Source organism: Peromyscus eremicus, chromosome 5 (genome assembly GCF_949786415.1).
Source record: "Peromyscus eremicus chromosome 5, PerEre_H2_v1, whole genome shotgun sequence".
Taxonomy (NCBI): domain Eukaryota; kingdom Metazoa; phylum Chordata; class Mammalia; order Rodentia; family Cricetidae; genus Peromyscus; species Peromyscus eremicus.
The window spans coordinates 104327933-104352523 of record NC_081420.1 but is presented as its reverse complement, the minus strand read 5'-3'; the positions used below and the strand labels follow the sequence as shown (position 1 = coordinate 104352523).

Here is a 24591-nt window from a genome sequence, read left to right as displayed (position 1 = left end):
GCCTGATAGTTCTGCTGGAGCCTGAACTTACTGCTGATTGCAAGGACATTTCAGCAGACGAACAGGGCACTTCACCAAGAGTGTTAGCAGGGGACTTCTCCTTCTCCTTCTCCTTCTCCTTCTGCTTCTTCTTCTGCTTCTTCTTTCTCTTTCTCTCCTTCTGCTCCTTAACCTCGTTTCCATCTCCTCCTCCTCCTCCTCCTGTCTTTTCGAGAGTGGAGACAAGGTTCCTCTGTGTTGTTTTGTCCTGGAAGTTGCTCTGTAGACCAGGCTGGCCTGGAACTCACACAGATCCGCCTGCTTCTGCCTCCCGTGTCCTGGGATCAAAGACATGTGCCACTACCACTGGTCAGCAGGGAACTTTTTAGATTTGGGTAATAGTCTTAATTTCGTAGAACTTTATTGTCAAGTGATAAGTATGCACTCAAATTCACTCATTTATTCCATAGCTTAGTATATTGGAATAGAATATGAGGCATGTAACCACACCCACTTCAGGTATACATATTTATTTTCTGACTAAACAACAAATATTTTTCTATGTTTCTTTTCATTAACCATTGACCTGAGCCTTGTTCCCTGGCAACCAACTGACTGCTTTCTGGAGTTGAAGTTTGGAAATAGAATATAATTCAGAAACATCAGAGTCTTGTCTACCTATCACAGGTAAGAATCATGTGTGAGCGGTTCTGTCACTAAGAATAATGTTTTTAAGATTTGAATTGCATTTTCTTTTGATGGTGAGTGAACACACCACTTGTTGGTGCACATCTGAGTGACATCAGGTTTGGGCTATTTTAATCAAGCTGTCATGTTCAAACAAGACTTTGACTGGGCATGTTGGTACATGCCTTTAATCCCAGCACTCAAGAGGCAAAGGCAGGTGAATCAGTGAGTTTGGGCCAGCCTGGTCTATAATTATGAGTTCTCAGACATACAGGGCTATGTAGAGATCCCCTGTCTCAAAACCAAACAAAATACAAGCAAACAAACAAAACCCATGACTTGATGTGATGCCATTCACTTGTTTCCTCAGGCTAAAGTCTTGGAAGTAGAATTGTTGAGTCATAGAACAAAGGTGTTGAACTTTCAGAGAAGATGTGAAGTTGCCTTCCCTGATCACCATGTAATCATTTTCCTTCCCCTCTAGCCATGTGTAGCTGTATCAGATGCTCTATGACTTTGCCAACACTTTTGCCTATGGGTCATAATCTGGTTATAACGACTGGATGTGTGGTGGTGTCTCATTTCAGACACTTCCCTGAGCTTTACTCCCTTCCCAATACACACACACACACACACACACACACACACACACACACACACACACACACACACACACTGACAATTTCCTCATATACAGAACATGACTGATGAGACTCTCCAGTCCACATTTCCTATGGTCTTTCCATCATCAATGCAGAGCCTCTGAAGACAGTGCAGTAAGTAGCAGAGTGAACGGAGACCCTCCCCCAGCTTGGTGCAGAAGCCCAAGATTACCATGCTGCCCAGTTAACTGAAGAAACTGGTCCTAGGACAGGGAGCTTGGAGGAGCTGAGGGCCTTCAGCCTCCATACTCCAGCTCTTCCTTCAAACAGGGAATTGAGGGCAGAGAGAGCATTGCCCCGGCAGGAGCTGTGACCACAGAGTGTGCTGAGGAGGAGACAGATTATTGAGAGCAGGGTGATAGGACAAGCCGTGGTTGTACCATGCCAGGGAAATGACCAGAAAACTGCCGTAGACTGTCTTTCTGTGTGGTTCTGTGGGTTCTGTAGACTGAAAAACGGAACCAAGGCCTATTCTTAGGTGGCTCTAAAGTCTTTCTGAGATTGAACCTCATGATACTACATTTGGGGAATCAAGATGGGCTAGATGGGACCTCCTGATTGTGTCCTCTCAGATGTAGTCTGCCAAGGCTCACCATGTTTCTGAAACTCCTGCTCAATGGCCTGCATTTGAACTTTAATTCAGGCCCCAAGAGCCCAGACTGTCCTCAGTATTAGAGCCAGCAGGCTCCAGTGCATGTGGGTTAGCAACTGTGAACTTGAGAGAAGCTGGCCACCAGAGTAGCTACAGCAAAGAGGCCAGGTGACTATGGTATGGTGGCAGAGTTGCAGTGTGATTCATGAACTGTCAAGGCGTAACTGGGAGAGGCACATGGAGAAAGATGAAGATCAATGTGTTGAGGGACCCTGAACCTGGACTCAGGAACTGTAAGTCCTGAAAGCAGGGAGGTGTTTTTCAGGGTGGTGGGCATGCGCACGCAGTTCCCCTTTACCCAGGTCACATTTCCTCAGGTTCCATTCCATTCTCCATCTGTGACATCCTGAGAATGCATCTACTCAGAAAAGCCCTGCAGCTTCTCCAGTTATAGCTTTCTGCTTCAATCCCTTTACACCAATACTTTAATAGTCCTGTTCCTGCTTAATAAGCCTGATATGGTGACACCAGATTTGGAGAGAGGGCTTCAGAGTCCCTGCTGTGCCTCCCAAGGGGACTAAAGGAAGAGCAGGAATGGGAGGCAGCTTTGCCTCACTTGCTGCTCATTGGTTCCCACCATGCAGCCCAGCCAGTAGAGTTCAAGGACCTTGGCCTGGACTGCCCCACCCTCTGCCCCTACTCTGACCCCTCTCCTTTGGTTCAAAGTTCCTGCCCTGGCAAATTCATATGTTTGTGACATTTACATGAGGTTGATCGCACACAGCAGCACAGACTCAGGACTGGGAGCTAAGCAGGCCTTCAGGTAGACTTTCTAGATGGCTGAATTTTCTGACCTGTGGCCTTCTGCTTCTCTTTGCTGTGCACAGTGAGACTACCTAGGGAGGAATGGGGGACCCATGTCCAAGCTGCCAAAACTTGATGAGAGTTATTGGCTGAGATTGCAGGGGTAAAAGTACCAGGGAGGAAGGAGCCGATGGAGATGGCAGTGTGGGAAATGTGAGTCTCCTAATTCCCTACAAAAGCCCAGAGTCTTGCCCCTCTACCAAACAATCTGGGAGGCCAGAGGAACTCCAATACTAGTATGATGGGCTGTCAGTTGTGTTGAATCTACAGGGGACAGAGGAACAGAGGGGACATTTCCTCTCTGTGTGTCTGAAACTGTAGCTGCTACTGACTTGAATAATAACATCATAACTTCATGCTGCTGAAGAGTCCTCATGTGCCACTCTCAGAATAGAGAAGTGCCATGGCACTCCATAAAGGCCCTGCACAAGGTACTGGCTGCCACTAAGGTATGCAGACAGTCCCAGTCCTACAACCTATTGTTGTACCTAGATAGTCTGGGTTTCCTTCTCCATGTTCTTTACCCGGGCTTGGTTTCTGGGGCAACTAGCATGTGCTTTGGGAGAGTCAACAATTTTCAGGTCCTTATCAGAGCTAAGTCAGAGAGCACTGTGCTCAGGGTGTGTGTGCAGCCCTAGATGCCCCTTACCACAAATCCTCCTAGTGTGAACTCTGGTGACCTCTATCCAGGCCTCCCCACTAAGGAGGCTGCACCCAGCTCAGCCTGAGACTCTTCTCTGTTGTCGCCAGGGTTCTGGGATGTCACCAGCACCTTCTAGACAGCAGGTTCTGCCAGATTCACTCATGGCTGTTATTTTATGTTGTTTGTTTGAATGCTTGGGTTCAGAATCACTGACAACTATAAGAGGAAAAAGATTCATGTCCTGTCCCCTCTATACCTCCCAGGCCTGTCTCATCCACAGGGACAGCAAATGGCAGAGTCTGACATATAGTGCCCAGGATTACTCAAGAAGAGAAGTGTGACCAGGGTGTAGCCACACAGCTGCAAATTAAGCACCCAGGAAATTGAGACAGGAGCATCTCCAACTGCAGAACCAGTTTGGGCTAACTAGCAAGACCTTGTGTCAAGAAATTAAAGAACAAACAAGCAAGCAAGCAAACAAACAAAAAAACAAACAAACAAAGGAAAACAGAAAATGAAATTTCTTCGGCTGTGTTTGATTTTACCTTTTGTTCATAAACTCTGTCCCTGCTTTGGGTTATAACTCACAGCCTATGGTGGGAAGGACAGATTACCAGATTTCATATGAACTTTATAGAGAGCTTTTCTGTGAGGTTGAAACATCGTGCATGTAGCTAGCCTACATGGGATAATGTTCAGTGTGACCGAATAGTCCCTATACTGGCTCACACAGAGTTGATGGAAAGGAGACTGTGTCATTGCCACATATGTGGCCCTGTACAGGAAGCTCATAGGGCTGAATGATGTCCTTGAGTCCCCTCATTCCTAATTGAGTCTGGTAAATGGAATAGGCCAGGTGGTAGCACAGTGAAGACTGTAACAGGGAGGAAATACGCAAATTCTGTGTTTTCAGTCCAGGGTCTTTTGAGGAGGCTGTAAAAAGGGTCGAAAGGATGGAACAAAAGTGGCCTATTGGGCAGACTAACCTAGCTATCACTTCTTTATTTACAGGCCAAGACTCATCCAGGCCTATCAGGATCACACACACCGGACAGGTGCAGGATAACCTTGTCCACTTGGAGGATATCAACATGGGAGTCCACATCTTCCTGGGAATTCCCTTTGCCAAGCCACCTGTAGGACATCTGCGGTTTGCTCCTCCTGAGCCCCCTGAACCATGGAGTGGTGTGAGGGATGGAACTTCCCATCCTGCCATGTAAGCTCTTCTGGGGTCCAGAGGAGTTCAGGCCCGGGAGTGGGCTAGTGTTGTGAGGGATGTCCCAGCTGCAGTGGTTTTTATTTCTCAATCCCACATCCAGTTCCCCCTCTTCATGGAGTAGGGGGATTCCCACTTACATTTTCCCAAGGGCCTGCTGAGGTTCTGAATGGAACAACCTGTGCTCAAGGTTCAGTGCTTGGCCCACACAAGGAGCTAGCCTTGAGGACTGCAGATGGGAGCACAGGCACATTTGTCTTGAGAGTCAGGCTATGTCATGTGTCTCTGGCACTAGGGGAAATGTCTCTGGGATGAGATCAGACTCCATCACTTAACCAGAAGCACTCCTGAGTTTTATAGCAGAGACTGAAGAATCCGAAATAGTGAAGCAATGGTCTCCAAAGGACTGTACCCTCCACAGTCACTGTGCCAACCATATGAGCAGATGTCGATTGACAAGAACAAGTGCATGTGCTGACAATGAGAGGCCTGTGGGAGAGATGAGGAACCCTGAAAATGGAGACATTAGATGAAGGAGGTCCTACTACCTTATGGAAACTAATTCACACTCATTTATGCAATAGCACTGTAGAGGCAACTCACCTTTTTTAGGCCTTAATTGAGAGAGGGAGAAATGGTAAAAATGTCAAAACACATGGTCAAATCTGCCATGAAGACTCCTAGGACTCTCTGTTACCTGGCCTTCCAATAAGTAGGATCTAAGATCATCTAAATCTATATATGGAGATCTGGGCTCTATCACAGCTTCCTTAGAGCCTGAGGCTTCTATCTGTGGAGGAGTGACTTTATTTTATTTATTTATTATTTTGTGTATTTGGGTGTTTTAGTGCATGAATGTCTGTGATCAATGACCATTCAGTGTCCTCAGATCCCCTTTGACTTGAGTCATAGGGGTGGGTGCTAGGGATCTAACCCAGGTCCTCTGGAATAGCAGCCAGGGCTAGTGACCACTGAGCCATCCCTCCAGCCCCAAGAGGAACTTTAGAAAATGATCTCATATTTACAGCAAGTAGTTTTCTAGGAGACAATCTACCCAGTTTCTGACTTTAATTACTGTTCAGTCCTTTGAATAGTTAACCATTTACCATTGTTGACAGTTGTCTACAGAATATCACTATAATGAATTCAGCAACCGAGATCCTGTTCAAAAGCACCCCACCTCTTCTTTCTATGTCTGAAGACTGCCTGTACCTCAACATCTACTCACCTGCTCATGCTTCTGAGGACTCCAACCTGCCTGTGAGTATTAGGCCATGGCCAACTGGGGGTGGAAGGACATTCCTTATGAAGGAATATGGAAGGGCTAAGATCATTCTGGGTTTTGTTTCAGTATAGGCCCTGCCTGAATATTTCCAAGAATACTTTCTTGCCCACAGTAGGCAGTTAACTTATGGGCTTAGGGACAGAAATCCTGGAGGCATTGAGAAGTCGGAGTCTGTAACTTAATGAATTTAGGGCTTGTGCCCAAAACACCCAATCAGATTTCCCAGAGGTGAGGCTTGTATCATCTAAGTCATAAAAATTGACTCATCACTGTTTGGCTAGTAACACTGGAGGGCACTTGCTTTATTTCCATATGTGATCATGAAGGACACATGTCTTTCCTTTTCTGAGGGTCTCCTGGGGTATTGGTGACAGCCTTTGGTACATGAGACAAAATAATGGTTGAGAGACTTTTCTTCCTGGTGGAACTTGGATCCTTTAACAGATGATGACAGCTGGGATCTGTCTATGTGGGCAGCTTCTGAGACAAAGCAATGGATATTCTAGATGACAAGTGGCACTTGGGTTGGGTAAGGGGAATGATCTCTTATCTTATTTATTTACCAGGTGATGGTATGGATCCATGGAGGTGGACTCACTGTGGGCATGGCTTCTGTGTATGATGGATCGAAGCTAGCAGCCATTGAGGACATACTGGTGGTCACTATCCAGTACCGCCTGGGTGTCCTGGGTTACTTCAGGTGAGCCAAGGGTAAGGCAGGGAATTGGGAGCTGAGTATAAACAGGACAGCCCTGTGATTCCTGTCCCTGCCACTTCTCAGCACTAGAGATGAGCATGCCAGAGGCAACCGGGGCTTCCTGGACCAAGTGGCTGCCCTACACTGGGTCCAGCAGAATATTGCCCACTTTGGAGGCAATCCTGACCAGGTCACTATTTTTGGCGAGTCAGCAGGGGGAACAAGTGTGTCTTCACTCGTTGTGTCCCCCATGTCCAAAGGACTCTTCCATGGAGCCATTATGAAGAGTGGAGTGGCCAGGATGCCTGGTCTTGTCTCCCAGTCTGAGGAGGTCTACATAGTTCCCTCTATTCTTCCTATCCCAGCCCTCACTCTCAGAACTCCTGGTTCTGTCTGCTCTGTGAATGCAACAAATATCATAGAGATACCTAGGTCTTTCTTTTTACTTCTTCCTTGCTGAAAGCTTCAAGGGTCAGACTGCATACACCTCTGCTTCACAAAAGCTGAGTTTTTTCTCTGCCCCAAACAGTTGTACCTAGTAGCTCCCATTGTGTCCAGATGCATTGCAGCAGGTGCATTAGCTCCCCTGTCTATCTCATATTAACACAGGGGACGTGGGAACAATTGCATTCCTGCTGCAATCCACACACTTTACCCACTGTGATTTGTGGGGCACCCACACTAACTAGAAGTATTAGGAAGACTTCTTTCCCTGCCTGGAAGGATGAACAGGCTTCTGCTTGTGCTCTGTACAGATGGTGGCCAACCTCTCTGGATGTAATCAGATGGACTCAGAATCCCTGGTGGGCTGTCTGAGAGGCAAGAGTGAAGAGGAGATTCTGGATATCACTAAGGTTTGATCACATGGTATTTGTGTCTTGGAAGGGATCCAATAGGGGTGAAACAGAAAGTCCTTTCTGCTCAGGGACAACATAGCTGATGTACATGGCTTGATGCCCCTGTAGTTGTCAATGCAAAATGGATACAAGTTCAACTAAACCATGGATGTGTATGGGTATCATGGGATTATTTGACATCAGAAAATATCTGGGCCCTGAGCTTGATCCTTCACCTTGAATGCCCCTCAGGTCTTCACAATCATTCCTGCTGTGGTGGATGGGGTGTTCTTTCCTAGGCACCCTGAAGAGTTGTTGGTGTCTGCTGATTTTCAACCTGTCCCCAGCATCATAGGTGTCAACAATGATGAGTTTGGCTGGGGCATCCCAATGGTGAGTTCAGATACAACTCTTTGATTACCTGATTGGATGGGAGAGGGTGCTCAGAGATCCACAGTCCCAACTACAACCTATTGGAAAATCAACTTGAACTTTTCCATCCACCTCTCAGTACCTGTGCAACACTGATACTTGGGAAAAAATGGACAGAGAGACCATTCAGGCTGTTCTACAGAGCACACCAACACAACTGGTAAGACTCTTAATATTGTGGGCCAGTGACCAGGGAGCTTCTACTTATCTGCCATTGCCAAGAGCCACCTGAGCAAAGAATAGAGTATGCTTATTGTTAGTAAATTGCAAAAACTCTGGGTTTGGTTTCCTGGATTTCAGCACCCAAATGTTAATAAATTTCATGTTTTACAACTCTCTGGGTTTAGGTCCTGGGTTTCGGCACCAAAATGTTAGTAAATTGATGGCTGAAACTGCGAGGAGACAGTTCAGCCCTGGAGGGCGATTATTCTTACTTTTTGGGAGAATCAAGTCTGAAACTGCTTCAGCAGGGAAGGGCATCCTGACTCTTTGGGGAAGTCAGGGTATACCTGGTGGGATGAGGGTGGTCTCCCCACAGGATATAGGAACCCCACTCCTCTCCTGGAGAGCTTCTACAGCTGAGCTTTGCTCAGCTCCCACTTAAGGGGACTTCTTAGCAGAGCTCTGCTTCTCTCGCCTGAGATGGTGCTTCTTTTGCTTCACTCTGGGAAAGGGGAAACCCCTGCAGAAATGTAGCAATCTCTCTGTCCACCGAGGGATGTCTTAGCAAAGGTCTCTGTTCAGCTCCTCCTTGCCCTGCTCTTTCAGTTCTCTCTCTCGTTTTTACCACATTCCTGGGGGACGTCTTAGCAAAGATCTTCTCTATGCCAGTGAATGAAGATTTTCACACCCAAAAAACTCTTTTGAGGAAGAGGTTTATTTGGGAGGGAGGAGTCCAGGAGAGTAGCTGCCTCTACCAGGGTGGAGAGAACAGCCTTCTTTTCTAACAGACTAGGCAGGGCAATTTTTACAGGAAGTCTAGGGGGTGGAGTCAACTCCAGACCCAGGGTTCTACTATCCTGCTCTGTGATTGGTTGGTTTCACAAGTCAGTTGGACAGGGACAGAGATGGCTCTGATCTGAGCTAAACTGTGTTTCTCTCACTGGCTTTATCTGAGCCATCCTTCCCTAATTCTGGGCTCCAGGGTCAGGGTGGATTTCTTTATCCAGCCCCTTTCCCCTTATGTTACTTGCAAGTATGTCCTTTGCTCCATTACGGTCTCCACCTCAGACCCCTCTCTCTTCACCTGAGGATACTGATGCCTGGTGCTGAAGTTTTACTAACACATCTTCTCTGAATCTCTCTGAACTAGATGATGCCTCCTGGTTTTGTTGACATTCTGGTAGAGGAGTATTTGGGAGACACTGAAGACCCTGAGATTCTCCAAACACAGTTCAAGGAGATGATGGAAGACTTCATGTTTGTGGTCCCTGCCTTGCAAGTAGCCCATGCTCAGAGTAAATACATCTATAAATATGCCTCTGGGTTGGGACTCTAGCTAGTGAAAGAACACTTGCTTCATATGCATAATGCTACATGTCTAATCTCCAGTAGTGTCACAAAGAAAAAGAGGCCTGATTCCAAGGAGATGTCTCAGAGCTGTGGGTCCAAGGACAGCCCTCTGGTGTCTTTATTTATTCTCTGGTTCCAGGATTCTGAGGACTATTACCTCAGTAAATCCTCATGTCTAGTGTAAGAGCATAATACCTTCAGGCACAGATGAGGAAATTGAGGTAATGATGTGCTAGAACTTCCTCAAAAGACTCAAGGTTATGATTTAACCAAGGCCTTTCCAAAGCTCATGCTTCAGCCTTGGAGTCTACACTCCCCTAAACTCCCAGCCATTGTAACAACTTTAGGTCAAGGTATCTCACACAAAAGATGAGACAGGACAGGTCCAGGTAAGAGGCTACTATGTCACCATGTGTCTACACTTCCAGGTCCCCTTGCCCCTGTCTACTTCTATGAGTTTCAGCACCCATCCAACTTCTTCAAAGATGTCAGACCACCTGATGTGAAGGCTGACCATGGTGATGAGATTTTCTTTGTCTTTGGATGCTCCTTCTGGGGCAGCGAATGTGAGTCTTCCCTTTTCTCCACAAGTAGGATAGTGACCGAGATGAGAACTGAGGGATGACTGAGCTCACTGTCCAAGTGAGGAAACTGAGGTTCTTGGAGAGCCTTTCTGAGCCATCTTATAGCCCAAAATGGTAAACTAGGACTGTAATCTGAATCCTTTCCAGTCCAGATTGTACTTTCTTTCCCATCCCTGCCCTGATGGTGGTGTCAAATCTGATATCTGAGGGAGACACTTAAAGCCATGATGTTTTCTTAAGTGACTATGCCAGAGCAAAGAAATGGCATCTGTACTAAGAATAAGCTGGGGTGGAGGTGGTGGGTTCAGTTAGAGGCTGGGACAAGTAAAGGAAGTGTGGAAAATGGAAGATCCTGAATCCCAGCAGATGGGGAACACGCACACTGCAGTTAGGCTGTAGTTGGGATTGTGGATGTGGCAGGTGTATGGGGCGACTGGGACCTGAACATTTCTTTTCCTCATGGCTACAGTTGACTTTACTGAAGATGAGGAGCTGCTGAGCAGGAGGATAATGAAGTACTGGGCCAACTTTGCAAGACATGGGTGAGAAGACACACCCCCTTAAACTCTCAGGGCCTCCTCCTGTTTGTGGTAGCCTCAGGAGCATATATAGATGCTTTATCACATGATAGGTTATTCCTCAGGGGCAGGTTTCTCTCACACAGTGGTCTCATATGAGTGTCAGTCAATAATCATCTCCCTGTGACTTGGCATGTGTGGCCAAACTGCTCTAGTTTTGTGTCCATGAGCCTGCTATAGAGAGAAAGTAAAAAACACCCCAGATGATCTTGCCCCTTATGGAGTGGGAGCTTCTCTTTTGTCTCTATCCTGAGACCATCCTTCCTTGTCCTTGAATTCTGGCCTGCTTCATGCACCATATTGACCCAAAGTAGGGGATCAAGTCTGGCCACAGCATAACTCATAGTGATCCTCACTGCACCCTAATATGGGGGTGTGTCCACAGGAACTCCAACAGCATGGACCTGCCCCACTGGCCTGTGTTTACCCAGGATGAGCAGTACCTGCAGCTGGACATCCAGACTACTGTGGGCTATGCTCTGAAGGCCAACAGGATGCAGTTCTGGACCAAGACTCTGCCCCAGAAGATCCAGCAGCTGAAGGATGTTGAGAAAAAGCACACAGAGCTGTAGCATGTTATGCACCATAGTGGAGTGTCCTGAGTAGAATTGGAGTCAACCTAAGGTGCCCCCACACTCAAAAGAGAGGGGTGACTCCATCTTTCATGTGTCTATGCATCCCCTCTTCATGTATCTGTTCAGCTTACACTTAAGTGTGTCACTGGTACCCTGTTTGTCTGGGTCCTGTCTTGTTTCACATATTCAATAAATTCCCCATGACAGTGTGTTTGTGTGAGCCCCAGTGGATGCTAACATTGCTTTGTATCCCAGTGGACCTGCATCTCTTCCTCTCTTTTTTACCTCATCTTCTCCCAGCCCTCTTTCTCCTCTTTCCCAAATCCTAAATTTCTTCAAATAAATCAGAAGCTCTGGACAGTTTTGAACATGACACATGTGGGTAGGTATTAAAACCCCATATGCATCTCTCAGCAAGTCCCAATGCATTATCTATGAGTTGATTATAACCTGATTACTAACAGCACTGGTGTCTTACTTAGTATATTCAAGATGCCATGAGAAAATCATAATAAGCTGCAAGGTGAGTGTTGTGACAGATGTGTGGCCCCACTACTAGCAAGACTGAGGTGGAGGATCTAATGAACTCAGAAATGCAAAGGTAACTCATTCTACATATTGACACTATATGTAAATATATAATAACTATACAGATGAGTATGTATATCACTATGTATTTAAGTATGTATCATAAACAGTTTGGCTTATAAACAACAGAAATTGGTTCCTAGATTTGGTGATCATGAAGTTCAGGGTTAGAAAGCCATTAGATTTGGCATATGGAGAGGGGTAACTCTCTGACTCAAAGTTTGCCCCTTATGTCCTCCTTGAGTAAAATAGACAAACAATGGTGTTAATAGCCTGGCCATTACCTAGTGGATCCAATCTTATAATCATGACATTGGACATCAGGCTACAACATACAAGTCTGAGCCATAAACTTTTCAGAATATAGCATTAGTGTCCTCACATCAGCTAGCAAGGTTCCCAACAACTGAAAACCTCATTGTCTATTGTCTCCATAATTTGTCACAAGTGATCGATGCTGTAACAATCCAATTTATTTTTGTCCTCAAATGGGGAAAGGAATCTTTTTTTTCAAGTGAGATACATGTCTTGGCATGTTCATTTGTGTTTTGATCCTGGGAAAGTGTGTGTGTGTGTGTGTGTGTGTGTGTGTGTGTGTGTGTGTGTGTATGTGTGTGTGTGAAGAAGAACCACTTTAGTTCCTTGCTGTCTGCTTCCATCAAGGTTTGTTTTTATTCCAAGGGCTCTACAGATGTGATGACACCCTATTTGCATGATCACTGCATAGATCTGTGAAGATGTTTGCCTGTGGGTTGTGTAGTGGGGTATGAACTGTTCAGGAGAAAAAATGGTCTGCCTGATCACTGCATGGAGGGCCCTTTGGCCTTTCTCAGTTCCAGGCTACTTCTTGCTTTCTTCTGGAACTCAAATTCTCTTTGGTCCTCTAGATCATTATTATTTTTTCTTTTTTTTTTTGTGGGTTTTAAAAATATTTATCTATTTATCTATTTATTTGTTTGATTGTTTGTTTTTTTCCGAGACAGGGTTTCTCTGTATTTTTGGTGCCTGTCCTGGATCTTGCTCTGTAGACCAGGTTGGCCTCAAACTCATAGAGATCCACCTGGCTCTGCCTCCCGAGCACTGGGATTAAAGACGTGTGCCATCACTGCCCAGTTTGTGTGTTTTTTAAAAAAGTTTCTTTTTTACTTAAGAAATTTTAAAAATTCATTTTACAGACCAACCACAGGTTCCCTTCTCATCCTTCCTCCCACTCCCCTACGTCTTTCCCTCACCCAACCCACCCCCTATCCTCTCCTCCAAAAAGGTAAGGCCTCCTGTGTCGAGTCAGCAAAGCCTGGTACATTCAGTTGAGGCAGGATCAAGCCCCTTTCCCCTGAATCAAGGCTGTGCAAGGTGTCCTACCATAGGTAATGAGCTCCAAAAAGCTCATACACCAGGGATGGATCCTGTTCCCAGTGCCAGGGCCCCTCAAACAGACCAAACTACACAACTGTCTCCCTCATGCAGAGGGCCTAACTGGTCCCATGCAGGTTCCACAGCTGTTGGTCTAGAGTTTGTGAGTTCCTACGAGCTTGGTTCAGTAGGCTCTGTAGATTTTGCAATTATGATCTTGACACCTGCCACCCCCCCTGTTCATATAATCCCTCTTCCTTCTCTTCAACTGGACTCCTGGAGTTTAGCCTGGTGCTTGACTGTGGCTCTCTGCATCTGCTTCCATCACTGGATGAAGGCTCTATGATGACAGTCCAGGTATTCACCAATCTGGTAACCAGGGTAGGCCAGGTCAGGTATGGCAAATGTGTTGCTAATTAATCAATAAAACACTGATTGGCCGTTGGCTAGGCAGGAAGTATAGGCGGGGCAAGGAGGAGAATAAAGCTGGGAAGTGGAAGGCTGAGTCAGAGAGACACTGCCAGCCACCACGATGAGAAACAGCATGTGAAGATGCCGGTAAGCCACGAACCATGTGGCAAGGTATAGATTAATGGAAATGGATTAATTTAAGCTATAAGAACAGTTAGCAAGAAGCCTGCCACGGCCATACAGTATGAAAGCAATATAAGTCTCTGTGTGTGTTTACTTGGTCGGGTCTGAGAGGCTGTGGGACTGGCAGGTGAGAGAGATTTGTCCTGACTGTGGGCCAGGCAGGAAAACTCTAGCTACAAATGGCGTCCAACGTGGTGGCAAGAGTTTCCACCTAAAACCTGAGAAAAGATTCTAAAACGGAGCTAAAAATAGTTCCTAATTGTCTCTCTCAAATGAGCGTCAGCTGCTGGTTTGAGCTACTTGTGGGTTCCTGGCGTGCTTGCTCAACCTGCAGTATGGCAGGAATCAGGCCTCTGCAAGTGGCACATTAAGCTGCGTGGTGGATTTAGCCTTTGCAGGTACAAAACAAAAAAAGAGGTTTTTGGGCTACACGCTGCTTGGATAAAAGCATAGACCCACGATAGCTCCCAGAGCTGGCGGTAAACATAGCCATGTTGGGAAGCTGAGGTGGGCGGAGCCAGCAGCCACAGCTGCTGCAGTTTAAGGCAAGAGATTCACAATAAGACAGTTTCAGATGTAATAGTTTACAATGTGTGTAAAAGATACGTAGGCTTGAAAGAGACAAAAAAGGTGATATATAGAGTTATAGAAACAAATACATAGTTTTAAAAAATAAAGTCTTTAAAGAGACAGTAAAGGTAGTATAAAAAATAAGCCACGTAAAAATGAATATTACACAGAGAATCTGGATTGTGTTGTCTTTGGGACTTTTAACTGCAGAAAAACATTTGATTGTAAAAACTGTTGAGTTATGCCAAAATGTATATTTTAAAAATATCTTGACTTCAAAATTTCGATGTAAGGATATGTTACTTTGGAAAGGAGACTCTGCTTTTGTTCCCACAGAAAGCCAGAGACTATGGATTTGTTCAAGATTAAGATACATCAGGTTTGACCAGCCAAGACCCCCTGAAGGTCTCCAATGACACCATGGCCCAGATGATCCAACATCCAGAATGGTTTGAAGGCATCTGGCTCAGACGATACAGCCTCATGGACTATTCCATAATTCTAAAATTTTCTTTGTTTCCCCATAAGATACAGCGCCCCCTTCCAGCAGGAAGTAGTAAGAGAAGCTACGCCCAAATTCCCAAATTATATGTAATTTTACTTTGTTAAGGTTAAAACCTTCCTTTTTGAAAAAAAAAAAAAGGGGGGAAGTGCTGTGGGATGTATGGCAAATGTGTTGCTAATTAATCAATAAAACACTGATTGGCCGTTGGCTAGGCAGGAAGTATAGGCGGGGCAAGGAGGAGAATAAAGCTGGGAAGTGGAAGGCTGAGTCAGAGAGACACTGCCAGCCACCACGATGAGAAACAGCATGTGAAGATGCCGGTAAGCCACGAACCATGTGGCAAGGTATAGATTAATGGAAATGGATTAATTTAAGCTATAAGAACAGTTAGCAAGAAGCCTGCCACGGCCATACAGTTTGAAAGCAATATAAGTCTCTGTGTGTGTTTACTTGGTCGGGTCTGAGAGGCTGTGGGACTGGCAGGTGAGAGAGATTTGTCCTGACTGTGGGCCAGGCAGGAAAACTCTAGCTACACAGGTACCCTCTCTATATTGCCAGTAGTCTAAGCTGGGGTCATTCTTGTGGATTCCTGGGAACTACTCTAGCACCAGGTTTCTCTCTATCCCAATGATGTCTCCTTCTATCAAGAAATCTCTCTCATTGCTCTCCCACTCCATCTCTCCCCCAGCTTGACCATCTTGTTCCCTTAATTTCTCATTCCCCATCCTCTCCCCTCTTTTTCTCCTGTCACCCCCAGTTTACTCATGGAGATCTCACCTATTTCCCCTTCCCAAAGTGATCCATGCATTCTTCTTAGGGTCTTCCTTCTTAGCTAGCTTCTCTGGAGCTGTGGGTTATAGTCTGGTTATCCTTTGCTTTACATCTAGTATCCACTTATGAGTGAGTACATACCATGTTTGTCTTTCTGATTTTGAGTTACCTCACTCAGATGATATTTTCTAGTTCCATCTGTTTGTCTGCAAATTTTATGATATCTGTTGCTATAAAAAGGGTCAAGCATCAGTGATGCTTCAGTAAGTTACATGGGCAGAGATGCCATCCATACTGTGAAGATGTTTGACTGTGGGTGTCTGAAATGAGGATGGGGGTGTCAGGAGGCCCAGACATGTCCATCAGAAGAGATTGCTTTCCTCTGTCTCCCTGAGCATCTATTCATCTATTGAGGGCCCTTCTGCCTTTTACAGTTCCCTGCACACTTCTGGTTCCTGTGACACTCTATTCTCCGTGGTCTTCCCGTCCTTAATTTCCATTCTTACCTTATTTTCACTCTAAGTTTTTTATTTATCCTCTAAACAAAACAAAACAAAACTCCTCTCTTCTATTTTGTCTTTATATAAAAGTGCCAAATCGTGTTGTCTGCAAGTGTTTTCCTAAAACATTTTATCTCTATCACCACACAGCTAGATCCTTCTTCCTATAGACCTGAGATGGCCATAGCCTCTTGCCTCTGAGAAACTGCCTTTCTGGGGTTCTAGTTTTCCCAGGTTCTCCAAGTCCCTCTTTTTTCATCCACTGTTTTGAAGACCAATCACAGGAAATCATGAAGTGACAACTCTTGCATTGCTCTCCTTGGACACTAGAGGGCAGACAAAGATAAAGTTCCATAAGGTGCTAGATAGCCTCTGAGCAGAGGAAGACAACTGCCTGATAATTCTGCTGGAGCCTGAATTTAACTGCTGGTTGCAAGGACATTTCAGCCAACGAGCAGGGTACTTAACCAAGAGTATTAGCTGCCGACATCATCATCATCATCATCATCATCATCATCATCATCATCATCATCTTCAGTTAGAAATATACATATAGCAGAGAGGAAAATTAAAACCATATGTGGCTAACATAGCTATGAACCTGTGGGGTCGAGACTTGTTGCAACAATGGAATACTCAGATTAACATCCCTCCAATCTCAGAAACAAATCATAAACTAGCACATGTTTCTGAGAGAAATATTAGAAGATATTATTCTAAAGAGTGGTCACCAGCCATCCATGTTATACAAGAACAGGGCACAACAACTCAGGATTTTCCAAAAACACCAACAGCTTTACCTTTAAAATGGTCAGCAGACAAGCCTGTATGGGTTCAGCAATGGCCTTTAACAACAGAGAAACTCCAGGCTTTAGAAGAGCTGGTAGAAGAACAGTTAAATGCTCAGCATATTGAAGAATCAACCAGCCCTTGGAATTCTCCTGTATTTGTTATTAAAAAGAAATCTGGTAAATGGAGAATGGTAACAGACTTTAGAACAATTAACAAAGTAATTCAGCCAATGGGCTCTCTACAATCTGGAATTCCTTCGCCTACTCTGTTACCAAAAGGATGACCTCTCATAGTTATTGATTTAAAAGACTCTTTCTTTCTTTCTTTCTTTCTTTCTTTCTTTCTTTTTTTTTTTTTTGGTTTTTCGAGAGAGTTTCTCTGTGTAGCTTTGCGCCTTTCCTGGATCTCACTCTGTAGACCAGGCTGGCCTCAAACTCACAGAGATCTGCCTGCCCCTGCCTCCCAAGTGCTGGGATTAAAGGCGTGTGCCACCACCGCCCGGCAAGACTGTTTCTTTTCAATACTCTTACAAGAAAAAGACAGAGAAAGATTTGCTTTCACAGTGCCTACTTATAATAATTCTCAACTGGTTAAAAGATTTCAATGGAGGGTCCTCCCACAGGGAATGTTGAATAGCCCAACTCTGTGCCAATATTTTGTACAACAGCCATTGGAAGTGGTACGAAAAAAATTTCCTAAATCTATAATTTATCATTATATGGATGATATTTTACTAGCTGACTCAAATGCAGATACTTTAGAAAGAATGTTTGAAGAAGTAAAGAAAATTTTGCCTTGCTGGGGATTACAAATTGCTCCTGAAAAGATACAAAGAGGAGATTCTATTAATTGTTTAGGATATAAAATAGAGCTACAAAAAATTAGACCCCAAAAGGTGCAAATTAGGAGAGATCGACTACAGACTCTTAATGACTTTCAAAGATTATTTGGAAACATTTTTCATCTAAGAACTATTGTTGGGGTAAAAAATGATGAACTGAATAATTTGTTTAAAATCTTAGAAGGTGACAAGGACTTAAATAGTCCAAGAGAATTATCACCTGAAGCTGAGAAAGAATTGGCCTTGGTAGAAAAGAAAGTACATGAAGGGCATGGGATCATATTGATCCAAAGCTGGATTGCATTTTGGTTATTTTACCTTCTAGACATTCTCCTACAGGAATATTAATGCAGAGGGAAGATATTATATTGGAATGATATTTTTACCAAATAAACCAAATAAAAAATTAAAAACTGATGTGGAAAAAATCTCTGACTTGATTTCGAAAGGAAAATTGAGACTTCGTCAATTAGCAGGAATAGACCCAGCAGAAATTGTTGTACCTTTAACTAAGGAGGACATTGAAAAATTATGGGCAGAAAGTGAACCTTGGCAAAAAGCTTGCAGTAATTTTTTGGGAGAAATTAACAGCAAATATCCCAAAAGCGATAGAATTGATCTTATAAAAAGAGCTGATTGGATCTTGCCTTGAATTGTATGGGAAAAACCCATATCTGGAGTTTGTACGTTTTATACAGATGCCAACAAACAAGGAAAGGCATGTTACAAATCCAAAAATTTAAGTAAAGTGGTTCAAAGTCCTAATAATTCAGTTCAAAAATCAGAATTGTATGCTATTCTGTTGGTATTAATGGATTTTTCAGAACCTCTCAACGTAATAACTGACTCTCAGTATATTGAAAGAGTAGTGTTACATATTGAGACTGCATAGTTTATCCCTGATGCTTCAGAATTAACTTCACTATTTATTCAATTACAAGATACAATCAGGAAAAGGAGTCATTCTTATATATAACTCACATCCGATCCCATACTGGTCTGCCAGGCTATCTAGCACAAGGCAATGATAAGATTGATAAATTATTGATAGGAAATGTGCTGGAGGCCTCAGAATTTCATAAAAAACATTATGTCAATAGTAAAGATTTAAAAAAGGATTTTCCCATAACCTGGCAACAAACCAAAGAAATAGTAAAGAAATGTCTTACTTGTTCCTTCTACAATCAAACGCTATTACCAGCAGGATGTAACCAAAAGGGTACTCAGAGGAATGAAATCTGGCAGATGGACGTCTTTCACTTTGTAGAATTTGGAAAATTGAAATATGTACACCATACCATCGATACTTATTCAGGATTTCAATGGGCAACTGCTTTGAGTCCTGAAAAAGCTGATTCTGTAATTACTAATTTGCTAGAAGTTATGGCCATCATGGGTATACCTGCACAAATCAAAACTGACAATGCTCCATCATATGTCTCTGTTAAAATGAAACAGTTTTTTGCTTATTACAATATAACATAATCCTACAGGTCAAGCAGTTATAGAAAGATCAAACAGAACTCTAAAGGATATGCTAAATAAACAGAGAGGGGTAACAAAAACCCCAGAAATAGACTACATAATGCTCTATTAACTTTGAATTTTCTCAATGCCAATGAGTAAGGAACAACAGCTGCAGAGAGACATTGGAAAATAGAAAAAAACTACAGAATTAAATCAGCCTATATACTTTAAGGATGTGCTGACCTCACAATGGAAACCAGGATATGTGTTACATTGGGGACGAGGTTTTACTTTTGTTTCTACAGGAGAAGATAAGCTGTGGGTACCATCAAAATTGATAAAGGTTCGATTTGAACAAGAGAGACCACTTAATTAGAGGAGGTGATAGTTCATCAACCAGCATGAACATCCAATTTAAACTAACTTACACCAGTAACACATGCCTTTTCATTTAATCAGATAATAACTTGCCAAAAAGGAACATCCCCAAAAAACCTTGGGGAAAGTTTTTTTTTTTTTTTTTTTTTTTTTTTTTTTTTTTTTTTTTTTTTTTTTTGTCTTTTAGGAGAATGAAGGTTAAGGAATCTGAAAAACACTGGACAAATGAGACAACTGAAGAAAAGGGACAAATCATCTATCCCAGGAAACAGAGTGAAATGGCATATGGGTATATCATCTAAAAAAATTTATGTTTTCCTAAATGTTTGTTTCTGCTTTTCTCTAAAGATTTAACACTATTGGTCTTCTAATAGTCCCAGTTCAATTAAAATTTAAAGCTGACTTTGGAGTTGGAGAATGGCTCTCTCCTTTTTAAACTCAAGCATGTTGTTAAAAGGAAAATGCAAACCCCCTGTATCATGCCAGAAGAAAAGAGCCATCTTCTGCCATGGGACAGGAGAAAAGCCAAATTAATTAAGGGACTATTCTATTACTAATCTCAACTTTTTTTTTTTTTTTTGGTTTTTCGAGACAGGGTTTCTCTGTGTAGCTTTGCGCCTTTCCTGGAACTCACTTGGTAGTCCAGGCTGGCCTCGAACTCACAGAGATCCGCCTGGCTCTGCCTCCCGAGTGCTGGGATTAAAGGCGTGCGCCACCACCGCCCGGCCCTAATCTCAACTTTTTGATTCTATTCTGATTCTTTAAACTTTCCTTAAAGTATGAATTTTATATCAAAATTTACAAGATTAATATATATATATATATACATTTTAAACTTTGTTAAGATATGAATGGTCATATAGAGTACTAACTAATTCTAGAAAGAAAAAAGGCTTCAATTAGCTGCATATATATGTCTTTGTGTTCAAGTCTCTTATCAGTTTTCTGTAGGAAATCATGGTCAGGCCTAACATCAACTGAAGTCTCCAGGAAGAAGATGGGGCCCCACAACAATTCCACGTGGACAATAATAACATCCCTAAGCTGACAAACATCATCTACAGATCAGCTTTGAACTACAAAGTGCTCAGAGCAATTTTGAGAGGGCTAGCTGAGATGATCCAGTCTCAAAGACTACTTGAATAAGGATTTGAGATAAACCCTGAACTTTGGCATTATACACAAACTGGATAATGAAGGATATAGTTACCTTTCCTAGAATTTGACAATTAACCTAAAATTTTTCTTTTCAGGATAAAGATACCTTCGCCCATACCCAGCAGGAAGCAATTTTAAGAATACGACTCCCACATTCCCAAAGAGGTGGTGTGGAGCGGGTGGTTTTTTGGTCTTTTAATGGATTTTGGGTCTGGGATAATTTTCATTGATTAGGGGGGTTGGTTACAAGTTGTTGTCAAGGGTTAGGAAAAGGGCTAAGCAAAAGAGATTAGATTTAAGGTTCTTGTTTAAAAAAAAAGAAGAAAAGAAAAGAAAAGAAAAAGACAATACTAGTTTTAAATACTTTGCATTGGATTGGATTGTTTTATATTGTATACAAAATATATATATTGAAATTGATATTGTTAGAAAATGCTATATGTATATTTCTAACTGTATTTATACCGTTCATTTAACAATGTAATACAATTTTCTGATCCTTGAATGTTATTATTACCAACTATTAGGATACAAAGAAATGAAAAAGTAGCTAGACAGTATAATAGAACTTGTAGTCATATTAGGTATGTTTTCAAGATTGAGCAGATATATTTTAGATAGACAGGTCATCTTCAAACCCTTCAGAGATCTACAGAATATGGCATTTAAAATGTTTTAATAACTTAGAAAATTTTTCTTTTTTGTTATGACTATGAGACATGTTGGCTCCTGGCAGTACCAATCTACTTCAGAGAAAATATGGGCATTGAAAAAACTGCAATTGGAGTTAACTTTCATTGTGGCAAAAGTTAGCCACTGGACAACAAAGTATCCTTGAATCAACTGCTGACAAACAGGACAGACAGGACACGAAACAAAGGACTACTGATTCTTGCCAAAACAAGTGTGATTATGGCTTTATCAAAAGGCATCTTCTGAGGCCAGGACAATATGGCACCATCCCTGAAGTGGCCTTCGCAATCCAGAAAAGGTACAGTGCCCTTTTCTTCGAAGGCAGCTGAACAGGCAGTGGGCCAATGGCTTCTGATGTGCAATGGAACAGCAGCTGAAACATTATTCTTGAAGAGTAATTAAGCTCACGCCTCTCAATAGTAGAATGGTATTTAATAGAGGGATGTGGAGAAGAACGGGATGCTGAGATGAAGCCACATACACACATAGCCAAGAAGAATGGACAGCTGAATTAAAAAAACATCAACAATTTCCAGAATTTAAAATCCTGAATCATGACATGACACTAGTGGAATTCAGGTGTTTCTGGTATATAGACTGCTCTCACCCAATGCGAGGTTGAACTGTTGACCATGTGTACATCCTACTTCACAAATGAGTCTGTCAGATATGCTAAGCCCATAGGCTGAAGATGATGCCCCAACACTGCGGAGAAACCTCAGATGACTGTCCAAGCAGCTGGCTGTTTCTGTCAACTCACAATTTTTTGGAAGTTGCTTGCATGTACTTCCTGTTTTTATTTTTATTAGCTAATATTATTTCCTTTTTGGGTCTCTGAGGGAGTTGAAGATTAGTTAGTTATAGTTGAAGATTAATTAGGATAGAAAGTGAATTAGATACAATAGGATAGATAATGGAATTATTTTCTCTGAATTTGTCAAATACAAATGGACTAGACATTGTTTAGGTATTTATTACTTCTATATATTATATATAGTTATTGTACTTTTGTATATAGTTTTTCTTATGTTAGTTATAAGCTTTTTCCTTTTTTCTTTTTATTAAAATAGAAAAGGGGAAATATGGTGATATTTTATTTGTACTAAAATGTTATTTGTATGTTAATAAATAAAGTTGCCTGGGGGTCAGAGCTATTAGCAAGCCATAGGAAAGCCAGGCGGTGGTGGCGCACGCCTTTAATCCCAGCACTTGGTTGGCAGAGCTAGGTAAGTCTCTGTGTGTTCAAGGATACAGCCAGCATTGGATACACACACCTTTAATCTCAGTACCAACCATAGAAGACCTGGAGGTCTGTTCAGACAGGCAGTGAAGAGGCGGTCATGTGGTTGGGTTTACAACCAATGAGAAGGCAGAACAGAAAGTCTAGATAAAGACTTTAACACAGGAAGTAGCTCTCTTTCGGAGAGGTAGGACCACTGCAGGAGGAATGGTAAGATTTTAGCTCTTAGCTCTGACCTCTTAGCTTTCTTCTTTGCATTGGTTCTGCGTTTCTTATTTAATAAGACGGTTGGTTACATCTACAATCTTCTTCTTCTTCTTCTTCTTCTTCTTCTTCTTCTTCTTCTTCTTCTTCTTCTTCTTCTTCTTCTTCTTCTTCTTCTTTTTCTTCCTCTTCCTCTTCCTCTTCTTCTTCCTCTCCTTCTCCTCCAGGAACAATTCCTCCTTCTCAACCTCCTCCTCTCCTCCCCTCCCCCTCCTCCTTTACAGAAGGGTTTCTCTGTGTAATTTTGGAGCCTGTCCTGGAACTCTCTCTGTAGACCAGGCTGGCCTCGAACTCACAGAGATCCACCTGCCTCTGCCTCCCGAGTGCTGGGATCAAAGACATGTGTCACCACCACCCAGCAGCAGGAGACTTTTTAGATTTAGGTAATAGTCTTATTTTTTTTAGAACTTTATTGTCAAGTGATAAGTATGCACTCAAATTCACTCATTTATTCCATAGCTTAGTATATTGGAATAGAATAAGAGGAATGTAACCACACCCACTTCAGGTATAAATATTTATTTTCTGACTAAACAACAAATATTTCTGTATGTTCCCTTTCATTAACCATAGACCAGAGCCCTAATACCTGGCAACCAACTGACTGGTTTCTGGAGTTGAAGTTTGAAAATAGAATATAATTCAGAAACATCAGAATCTTATCTACCCTATCATATAGAAGTATCATGTGTGAGAGGTTCTGACACTGAGAATAATGTTTTTGAGATTCAAATGGCATTTCACTTTGATGGTGAGTGAACTTACCACTTGTTGGTGCACATCTGAATGACATCATATTTGGGCTATTTTAATCAAGCTGTCATGCTCTTGTTCAAACAAGACTTTGACTGGGCATGTTGGTACATGCCTTTAATCCCAGCACTCAGAAAGCAAAGGCAGGTGAATCGATGAGTTTGGCCAGCCTGGTCTATAATGTGAGTTCTCAGACATACAGGGCTGTGTAGAGAGACTCTGTCTCAAAACCAAATAAAATACAAGCAAACAAACAAAACCCATGACTTGATGTGATGCCAATCTCTTATTTCTTCAGGCTAAAGTCCTGTAAGTAGAACTGTTGATTCATAGAACAAATGTATTGAACTTCTAGAGAAAATGTGAAGTTGCCTTCCCTGATCACCATGTAATCATTTTCCTTCCCCTCTAGCCATGTGTAGCTGTATCAGATGCTCAATGGCTTTGCCAACACTTTTGCCTATGGGTCATGATCTGGTTATAATGACTGGGTGTGTGGTGGTGTCTCATTTTAGATGTTTTCCTGAGCTTTACTCCCTTCCCTACACACACACACACACACACACACACACACACACACACACACACACACACACAGACACACACACACACATACACACACACACTTTGACAATTTCCTCATATACAGAAAATGACTGGTGTGACTCTCCAGTCCACATTTCCTATGGTCTTTCCATCATCAATGCAGAGCCTCTGAAGACAGTGCAGTAAGTAGCAGAGTGCATGGGGACCCTCCTCCAGCTTGGTGCAGAAGCCCAGGATTCAGAAGATTACCATACTGTCCAGTTAACTGAAGAAACTGGTCCTAGGACAGGGAGCTTGGAGGAGCTGAGGGCCTTCAGCCTCCATACTCCAGCTGTTCCTTCAAACAGGGAGGGCAGAGAGAGCATTGCCTAGGCAGGAGCTGTGACCACAGAGTGTGCTGAGGAGGATATAGATTATTGAGAGCAGGGTGATAGGA

General features: G+C 42.9%; 1 protein-coding gene across 1 annotated transcript; it reads left to right on the top strand.

Annotated features, from left to right (window-relative positions):
• Positions 1-2167: 2167 nt before the first annotated feature.
• Positions 2168-11351, top strand: LOC131911116 (acylcarnitine hydrolase-like). Its single transcript, XM_059263069.1, has 14 exons — positions 2168-2213; positions 2705-2806; positions 4341-4346; positions 4439-4643; positions 5762-5903; positions 6495-6628; positions 6710-6965; positions 7381-7479; positions 7714-7854; positions 7973-8053; positions 9206-9350; positions 9834-9971; positions 10459-10531; positions 10953-11351. The coding sequence occupies exons 1-14, from the start codon at positions 2168-2170 to the stop codon at positions 11137-11139; spliced, it is 1755 nt and encodes a 584-aa protein (XP_059119052.1). The 3' UTR covers positions 11140-11351.
• The last annotated feature ends 13240 nt before the right edge of the window (positions 11352-24591 follow it).